General features: G+C 38.0%; 1 protein-coding gene across 1 annotated transcript; it reads left to right on the forward strand.

The window, feature by feature from the left end:
• The first annotated feature begins 1,243 nt into the window (after window positions 1–1,243).
• LOC138403445 (uncharacterized) lies at window positions 1,244–9,949 on the forward strand. The gene is made up of 5 exons (XM_069504025.1): window positions 1,244–2,056; window positions 4,600–4,723; window positions 5,156–5,341; window positions 5,824–5,959; window positions 9,715–9,949. The coding sequence occupies exons 1-5, from the start codon at window positions 1,956–1,958 to the stop codon at window positions 9,843–9,845; spliced, it is 678 nt and encodes a 225-aa protein (XP_069360126.1). The 5' UTR covers window positions 1,244–1,955; the 3' UTR covers window positions 9,846–9,949.
• The last annotated feature ends 373 nt before the right edge of the window (window positions 9,950–10,322 follow it).

The following is a 10,322-nucleotide window of genomic DNA, read 5'->3' on the forward strand; positions in this document are numbered from 1 at the left end:
TGGGGTATCATATGAAAGGTCTTCACCTGTACATTCTAAAACAGATTTTTATTTATTTTTATGCATCATAGTTTTTGAATTATCGTGCAAAATGTCGAAAAAATACGACTGTAGTACGGAACCCTCATTGCGCGAGCCTGACTCGCACTTGGCCGGTTTTTTTGAATAACGATGGGAAATGGCCGCCCCCGAGAATTGAGAGAAAAAAAAATTCGCTCGAGAATTGTATAGTAGGTACTTTTCTTTCAATTGCGAGGAATCAATAAAAAATTAATAGAAGAAACAAAGTTTTAATTCATTTAAAAATGTAGGTAGTATTTCATTTCATTTAATTATGTCGAAATGAGGCAACCTAATGAAAAACTTTTTCATAATGGTAATAATATTATTTAAAAAATAGCGCCAGTGTACGTTAGTAGACAGTGTATTTATATTCTGTGGAGCCACCCTTTCCCGCGCCTCCCGCACACGCCGCGAGCCACACGCCACAAGCGGTGTGGCCATAGATAGAGTAATAAAGGTAGATGCAGGAACGTTTGCTTTCTCATTCGCACTAAAAAGAGAGACACAGATAAAGCTACTAATGTGATAAACAGAGACGCAGCTAACCAATTTTTTGTCCCTTATCGTGTAACTGGTTTTTTTCAAGAATACATATAAGAAGTTGCAAAACAAACTTTGAGAATTCGTGGCGTAATTATTGTATTTCTCATGAGTTATAAATTACCTGTTTTCACATAAAAAACGTTTAATACAAATATTGTTGATCGGTTAATACAAATATTGACTACTAAACAATGGTAATAATTGTCGTGTTATTCATCGTTACGTCGTGCTATCGCTATCAAATACGCGGTTACACAGTACTTAAATCTACCTATTATTCTATCTACGGGTGTGGCCGTCGCGGACGGGATTCGTAGAATACAAAGATTATTAGAGAAATCACTCATCTGTAGCAGAATAGCTCCCTACCCGCCTGTATGTTCCTCTCTGACGAATGACGATTGGGTCCGCGCACTGCACTCCGCACTAGACTAGTATAATATATATATTAGTGATCTGGGCAGCTCCGCACTGCGCGTCTGCTGAGTGTTGACATCATATATGTTATTGGTCTGTGGTGTTGACTTTCAATCTTTTACTTTACTCTATGGTGTTGACTTCGTGCCAACTGCCAGTTGACACTTGACAGACGGCAAAACGTCAGTTCGTTTCATGTTCCCCTTTTATGTGATGTTCCCCATGCGGCGCGTACGCTGCCTAAAGCCGCGAGCCTTTGTTTACATCGTGGTTTAAATTAAGTTTTTCTATTCCTAATAATACAGTGTTTTTTAATCGCTCACAATTTTATTTATTTACATTCAACTACATCCTATAATTTTCTAGTAACCTAGTACCTATTCAATTTACATACTTTTGTTTTCTTTATCTCGCTGTCGGTAGTGAAATATAAAGTACGGTACGTTTCGTACGGCTGCAAAAATTTGCACTCGTGCCATTGAATTCCTTGCCACGCTCAGGAATAATACCTACTTACGCTATTAAAATAAAAATATGCAAGCCTAATTATTTACCTGTACCACCACGAATACCTACCATAATAATATGTATGACTCAGTTTGCACTTTGCTAGTAGGTACCTATATTTTTGTTTGATTGACCTATATTTGTATGATAATAATCTTATGGTTTTGCCCGAGGAAAAACTAATTCAAAATTAAATGATCATAACATTTGTTCCTTATGTTCTAAATACCTACATATATTTATAGAGGCACTATAAGTACCTACGTGATATAATAGTAATCAGTTTTACGACAAAGCTCTAATCTGTGGTTAAAATTATTAGAAATGTGTAAAATTAAAAGGTCCGATTTTAGAAAAGATAAAAATGTTTATTGGCAGTAGCCAGTAGGTATAATACGACTCGGTGGCTTATTTAGCGGCCAATCATGACGACAGAGGAACTTCGCAAGATGGTCAACTTCTCAGACCTTGATCTTGATGCTGCAGGGGTAGGCTTGCCAAGATGTGGGGATTCAGATGGCGAATGGTACGTTTGTATGTAAATTTATATTGTACCTACTACAGAGTTTTTATTTTATTACCTATTTTTTTACCTCCTTAGGAGTTGAATTTCGTCATAATAGCTATTTGCATGCCAAATTTCAGCCCGATCCGCCATAAATCAGTCAGTCAGTCAGCCAGCTTTTCCTTTTATATACTTAATAGACTAGCTGACCCGCACCGGCTTTGTTCGGATGGAATTAAGAAAATCAAGGTGGGGGTTGAATTTACAAAAATCCTGAAACACCTGTTTCTTCATTAGTGACCGAAAAGCCAAATACCTACCAATTTTCATACAAATAGGTACCTAATTTGGAAAAACCGGCCAAGTGCGTGGCGGGCTACGCGCACTGTAGGGTTCCGTAGTCACAATCCTCGAAAAACAGATATAACTCCTTAACCTGTGAACCCTACTTAGCCATGATAGTTTACCTCTAAAATTGATTATATATACTACTGCTGTGAATTTTTCACGGTACCATATACTACCATTTGGCTGATAGAGGGGGGGACACTTGACTCTAATAAAAATTAGCACTTTAAAACATCATATTTTACAAACGGATCTAGAAATCGAAAAATGATGTTCCCACACCCACAGTATTTTTAAAAGACCTATTCAACGATACCCCACACTATGGGGTAGACGAGAAAAAAAATTCATCCCCACTTTACATGTAGGGGAGGGGAGCTACCCTAAAAAAAATATTTATCAAAATTTTATTTCGCTATTTTGTCGGCGTGATTAATATTTATACCCATGTCAAATTACAGATTTCTAGCACTAATAGTCTCTGAGATTAACCGAGGACGGACGGACGAACATGGCCAAACTATAAGGGATCCTTGTTTACTACGGAACCCTTAAAATGACGGATTTTCATACAAACTTTCATCCCCTATTTAACCCCCTTGGTAGTAAAATTTTAGTAGCGGTCAGAGCGCCGGGCGCAATCCCAGGAGACGCAAGTTCGAATCCTGCCGGTTTCGTAATTTTTTATACCGTCAAAATGCCTAATTTTGCCTCGCGTCCAAAGTTTGCCTATAGTGAAAAAAAACTACTAATATCTTTTTCAATTTATTAGTCTAGCAATAGAAACATATTTTGTCAGTTTTTAGAATGATTTTCTGGCAACACCAAATTGGTGTCGTTAAGTTGGTAGCATGCATAATTTTCGTCAGCCGTGTGTCAAACAAAAGTGCGGCAAGTCGGTTATTATTAGTTACTGAAAAACTTTTCATGTAGGTAAGTCATTAAAATGTGTATACTCCGAACTTGTTTTATTCTCATTCTATAAAACGTCAATAGGAATAGATCTTTCATTTCTCATCATTAACGGTGAAAATTCGCGTATATTTATATTGCATATATATTGGAATAGGCAAAGTTTAGCAACTTTTCTGCACAAGTGTTCATAACATTGCCTAGGCTAGGGTTTACACCTTTGTTATTTGATTTTAACCGACTTCAAAAAAGGAGGACGAATGTTTGTATGTACGAGTAGGTACCTATGTTTCCTGATAACTGCGATTGAAGCAGGTTCACTTATTTCTTATTTTTTAATAGGGCAGAAATAGGTTCGAAATAGAAAGGGGTTCTAAGGGCGAAAGTGTAGGAGAGTCAATGGGTACAAAATAATTTTTAAAGCAGTTATTTTGTTTTAGAAGCCCATTACAGTCCAAAAGAGAAACGCTGGACGTTGTACCTACTATACAGATTTATATAGCGAATGAAAGCTCGAGGTTCCGTTAGTAAAAAGTTAGGTACTATCTTAAGTAATGTCATTATGTTTAAAGTTTATCGTAATAGTCACCTACCTACCAAATGTTTTGTTTTCTAAGACTAATGGTATTCTAATAAATACTAGGTACTCGCAATGACTGATTAATTGTTAAACTATGCGAGTTTAATATACCTATGTGTATAGTTATACCTACTTTAATAATAAGTAAATATAAATAAGTATTTTTTAATATTTTATTTCATTCTTATATTACTAACGAGACAACCCTATGCATTTTTTGAAAATGTATAGAAGTTGTATAAAATTGTGTCCAAACATTGCCCCAACGATTTTACCTACTGAAACACTTCCTAAATTTAACATTGAAAATTGGGTTGTATTCTCTAGGGATTAGAGTTAGATCTTGTCTGTGCCAGGATAAAATCAAATTATTTATTTTGGAGCAAATGCATCAGGCAATGTTAGGAATATGAGCAATAACTTTGCCTATTTCCTAAAATACCTCAAAACTTTTATTTATATACGCAAATTGGCGAAAATTATGAACATTTTGGGCTTTTTTATGATAAAATGTTATTTATAACATGCAAATCATGCATATTTTAATATTTTTATGTTACGATAAAGTCCAATAATATCAAAATCCGTGAAAAGTTAGGGCATTGGACGTTATATTATGTATTTCGAATTATTTAGAACAGGGAGCTTGTTATTTTGTAATAAGAGAGGTTTCAGTTTTAGAACTTCAGGTTGGTGCTTATCTTTTTCTCAACTTATCTTTCAGTGTTGAGGTTGGGAAACGAACAAGAATCCTCAAACGAATAAACGACATGTTCCTCTTCGACCACTGCTTGTCCTGCGTCATACCACTGAGGACTGGCTGTCTCATTCTCGCCTATGTGTTCCTGGTAAGATAGTATACCTATAGATGACGGAAGTGAGTGAAGAAGGAGACAAGTTGCGCCGTTTAAACCTCAATAGCTCAACGGTTAAATCGGACTGAAATTCTAAAGGTTCAAACCCCACCGTTTCAATATTATCGTATCTACTCTTAGCACAAGGATTATGCTTAGTTGGGGGGGAAAGGGGAATATTAGTCATGATTAACATCACTACCCCTATTATAAATGTGAAAGTGTGTTTGTTTGTTGGTTTGTCCTTTAATCACGTCGCAACGGAGCAACGGATCGAAGTGATTTTTCGCATGGGTATAGTTTAAGACATAGGCTACTTTTTATCCCGGAAAATCAAAGAGTTTCCACGGGATTTTGAAAAACTTAATCCACGCGGACGAAGGTGCGGGCATCAGCTAGTTTGATAGTACTCTCTCTTTGTTCCAGGGCAGCAACTTCGCGATCGGAATCTCGTCTATTAACACAATAACTAGGCTCGTGAACACCATGCATCTCCTTTCGGAAGAAGATCATCATGTCGGCATGACAGCTATAGTGCTAAACGCTGTAACCTTGGTTCTAGCTGTTATTGCTATACCATTTAACATTCTCCTCCTCGTTGGGCTGCATAAGGCAAGATTCTTTTTATTCAGATATAAACAGTATACTACTGCAATCCCACCTGGTGGTATAAGGTTATTTATTTTTATGTATCATAGTTTTTGAATTATCCTGCAAAAGGTCGAAAAATACGACTGTAGTACGGAAGCCTCATTGCGCGAGTCTGACTCGCACTTGGCCGGTTTTTGAAAAATGTCTTATTGATCCTAAAGTGATATAAACTAGGTAGGTACCTACCAAAAAATTTATAAAAATTTATTCGATCGATAAGTGCAATAAAAATGCATTTTTTTTGCATGTCAAAATATTTCTACACGTAAACGCTACCCGCCATCACCCGTGTGTACCCCTATGTCCATGTTTTCGGGAATTATAAATTCCCAAATTGCCCTGCCGGGAATCGAGCTCGGGACCTCGCACTTATAAGACCACTGCGTCAGGGAGGTCGTCAAATATCTACGTGACCCTAAAGTATTATTATTGTGTGTTTTCAGGAGAGACGTCGCTATCTGAAAGTGTTCATCATGTTTCAGTTGGCCTATCTTATGATAGGTGTACTTCTGAATATTGTTGTTTCATGTTTGGGGCCCTCGAGCATCGTGGGAATCGTTCTTACCCTGGTCAGTTTTGGTAAGTTTAGTTGCGACTAGCTGATGCCCGAGACTTCGTTCGCGTAGATTTAGGACCAGTGGGAACTCTTTTATTTTCCGGGATAAAAGTAGTCTATGCTGCTTTCGTAAGTTTAAGTTACGTTAAGTTTAACTTTTAAGTAGTTAAATATTACTTGCTTTAACGGTGAAGGAAAACATCGTGAGGAAACCTGCATGCCTGAGAGTTCTCCATAATGTTCGCAACTCACAACTCACTCACGTGTGTGAAGTCTACCAATCTGCACATGGCCAGCGTGGTATAGACTATGGCCAAAACCCTTCTCACTCTGAGAAGAGACCCGTGCTCTATAGTGAGCCGGCGATGGGCGATTTAAGGCGGAATGGGATCGCAAAGGCGAATGTATGGAAAAGTCTGGGCCGCCCGAGCGTAAAGTTGCACGATTTTGATAAATAATTATATTTAAAATTCTTTGTGCTATGTTAGCATAAAATAATAACGTAGTCCCTTAGTGTATTAAACGTTGAACGTAAATACGAAATTTTACTGAAATTGGTTTTATATCAATCTAATAAAACTGGTTTTTCTCCTAATGGTCGCGTAAAAAATGCGTATTTTGGGGAAACTTCGCGATTTTTTTGTATCGAGCCTGTAATGTACGTGATAATAACACAGCGGTCGATTGCTAACTGGTTTATTTATTTCATATCTACCTTACATATACTACACATCTCTTTCCTATAAAAAGTCTTGTTGCTTGATTTTAACATAGGAAATACATAGGTAATTTATCTTAGCTTATTACTTACATCCTACTAATTAATTATTATGTATATCCGCTTCTCCTTCCCCTAATAAACTAAACACTTGAATCAGTAAAAAAAAATCCCTACTCTATTTTACTTGCTAAGAACAAATGGATTATTGTTTAATTGCCCTTTTTAATTACCTACATAATATATCCAAAACTTAATCACTCCCTTAACCATAGATAACACACTATAGCTTATCTCCCGTATATATTTATAACAATGTAAGTACCCTGTATGTATTTTATGAAACTTGCCTCAATTGAAACTTTCTATTCCGTTTTTTTTTTTTTTTTTTTTTTTTTTTTTTTTTTTTCGGTATAGGTTACTTAATTGTATTTCTTAATTCTTACTCTTTTTTACGTAGCCGGCACGCTCGCTTAGGTCTTTCCATACTTTCCAGCGGAGATTCTAGAAATGGCGTCAGTCCCCCGGCGCCTGGTTCGGGCGTCGGGGATAGTACCCGCTCCGGTCGTGGCGGCGGCGTCCCGGTCGACGTTTGCTCTTCGCATTCCTGTGACCCCCGCTGAGTTGCAAACTCCTCCGCATCCTTCCAGGGTGAATACGACTCTTTGACTATTTCGTTTCGTCTTCGGGGTCTTGTGTTTACATACTGATCCGTAATACTTACCTCCGCACTTTCTGGTTCTGTTTCGACGTTCCACGAAAATCGACTATTTCTCAGTGGTAAAATTTGGTCTGTGTCTCTGCGACAAATATTTCCTTTGTTTTGCAATATTTTGTACGATACCGGCCCCGTTTTTTCTATTATATCTCCTTCGATCCATTTATGACCCTTTGTGGAATAATTCCGTGTTAATATTTTATCTCCTACCTCGAATTCTCGGATGACTCCGCCTGAGCTTTCTATTTGTTTACTCTGTGCCTCCGCCACTATTTTAGACGTACTCGGCCGCATTGCGTCTAGTCTATTCCGTAGGCGCCTCCCTAACAGAGCTACTGCCGGTTCTACTCCTGTGGTTGCATGTGGACAGTTTCTATATTGCAGTAAAAATCGACATAAGCTGGCGTGTATGTCTACGCCTTCTAACACAGCCTTTTTAATAGTTTTCTTCACCGTCTTAACCGCATTCTCTGCAGCTCCGTTTCCTTGCGGTCTGTACGGCGAAGATGTAACATGCTTGATAATATTTTTACTGCAGAACTCCTTAAAATCTGCGCTTTGGAATGGGGGGCCGTTGTCCGTTACGAGTTGGTCAATTAACCCTAGTCTAGAAAATAAACTTCGAAAAAATTTAATGGTATCGTACGCCGTGGTACTACGTATTTGCTCCACCTCTAGCCACTTACTATACGCATCGACTACGATTATATAATATTTCCCATGGACTTGAGCAAAATCAGCATGTAGTCGCTTCCAAGGTCCCGTCGGAAATTCCCATGGATGTAAAGTGGTTTTAGGAGGGGCGTCTCGTACATTTCGGCATGCTTCACACTTCTGTCCCACCGCCTCGATATCCTTATCTATAGAAGGCCAATACACGTAATTTCTGGCAATAGACTTCATTTTTACAATTCCTAAATGTCCCGAATGAATTTCAAATAAAACCCGTTCCTGTAAATTTTGGGGAATTATTAATCTGTATTTGTATAAAATACACCCATGATCAATATACAGCTCTGCGCGCCTTACAAAAAATGCCTGTTCATCCTCTTTACACTTTTCTGGCCATCCAAACATAATATAGCCATAAATTCGACTTAATAAATTATCCTTTTTTATTTCTGCTGCAATCTCTTTATAACTCACCGGTAACGTTTCATTCACATATAATAAATAATGTTTCTCTGATTTGAGTGGTCTGTCATGTTTCTCACCTTCTAATGGTAAGCGGGATAATGCGTCCGCATTGCCGTTGCATTTTGATTTCACGTAATTGATGTCAAAATGGTACGCTGCCAATTTAGCCGCCCAACGTTGTAGTCGACTTGCTGCCGTTTGTGGAATGCCGCTTTTTGGCCCAAAAATATACACCAGAGGTTTATGGTCCGTTTTTAAAATAAATTTCCTACCAAAGAGGTATTGGTGATGTTTTTGTACCCCATACATTATCGCCAGTGCTTCTTTATCTAGTTGGCTGTAGTTCTTCTCCGCGTCTCCGAGCGTTCTCGACGCGCAGCTGATTGGCCGCTCCGTTCCGTCGGCGAATACGTGCGCGAGGACTGCTCCTATACCATACGAGCTACTATCTACTGATAACACTAACGGAAGCGCTGGATCGTAATGACATAACACTCTGTCGCTTGATAAAATATTCTTTATGTTTATAAAAGCGTTTTCGCAATTTATATCCCAGTTCCATGGCTGATTTTTTTTTACCTTACATATACTTGTGCCCATCGTGTTTGGCTCTCGTAACTCACTGAAAAATATCTTTAATTTTTATAATATTAAAAAATAAACAAATTTGTAGTTTTTGAGGCCAAAACTAGATTCTTCATCTAACATCCGAAATTTGACTATATTTTTTAAGCTAAATAATATTTTTGGATGAGTAAATCAAACTCTTGAGTTCGCCATTAGAAAATGTATTCACTGAGGAGTGCCAACATGAACTGAGATTGTCATACACTTTCACAACCAACCCACTTACATTAACTTTATTCATACAACAAAGCAAGAAGTAGGTACCTACCCTAAACACAAATTTTGATACTTTTCGCCGTCCCTACTGTATACATAACTCTTTTCGGTCGTTCCTTCATTGCTGAAGATCGTGGTCCTGGCAAACTGCCCTCGAATGGTTTATCTGTTTCCATCGGCTTCTGTTGGTGGCCATTTTCACAATGTGATAAAATCCACACCTGCTGGACTCCTTTAGCTGGTCGGACCACCTAGTTGGTGGGCGCTCGCTCTTTTGCCCTCAGTGTTGCCGTATGATGTGGCCGAAATATGAGAACAATATACATAACACTAAACATTAAATAAAAATATATTAATTTCAGTGTTAAACATCTATTATATTCTGGTGATGAGGAGCCAGTACGTGAAGATGGGTGAAGCTGCCAACAGCCTGCCTGAACTGGACAGCTGTACAAACATCACAGACATCACAGAGCTATCTACTTATGTATAAGTGCGCGACAGGTTGAGATGGCAATCGGGGAGAAATGCCCCGCACACCCGCACAGCCATATTTGACAATTTTTGTCTCAGAAATAAATATTCCTTGACCCAACATTTGCTGCGTCTTTTTTTACTAATTAATTAATTATCATTAAACTCGACACCATTGCTAAAGCATGCTAACTTTCTGGTGTTTTGATGGTGCCATATAAAGATGAGGTTTGGACGACGGTCACTACCACTACTACTACAATGAAAGGAAGTTAAAATAACTAGCTTTGCTAGCTAGTTTAGTGTAATGAGTGAGCTCCTTTTAAATCGCGCTGCAGCACTAGATCTAGCGCTCTGCAAATTAGATAATGTAATGGGCGTTAGTCCTTATTTTTATTTATTTAAATTTATACTTTATTGCACACAACACAAAGTAAACATTGAAAAAACATACAAGGATCTTAATCTAATAGCTGTAGCATGCAAAGGCGGCCTT

The sequence above is a fragment of the Maniola hyperantus genome, chromosome 16 (assembly GCF_902806685.2).
Source record: "Maniola hyperantus chromosome 16, iAphHyp1.2, whole genome shotgun sequence".
Classification (NCBI taxonomy): Eukaryota; Metazoa; Arthropoda; class Insecta; order Lepidoptera; family Nymphalidae; genus Maniola; species Maniola hyperantus.

What these genes read in the sequence shown, in the direction of transcription:
- LOC138403445 (XM_069504025.1), top strand. Translation starts at nt 1,956, where the DNA reads ATGACGACAGAGGAACTTCGCAAGATGGTCAACTTCTCAGACCTTGAT. An exon ending in TTCTCGCCTATGTGTTCCTG is followed by an intron (nt 4,724 to 5,155) that starts GTAAGATAGTAT and finishes TCTTTGTTCCAG; the next exon opens with GGCAGCAACTTCGCGATCGG. An exon ending in TCCTCGTTGGGCTGCATAAG is followed by an intron (nt 5,342 to 5,823) that starts GCAAGATTCTTT and finishes GTGTGTTTTCAG; the next exon opens with GAGAGACGTCGCTATCTGAA.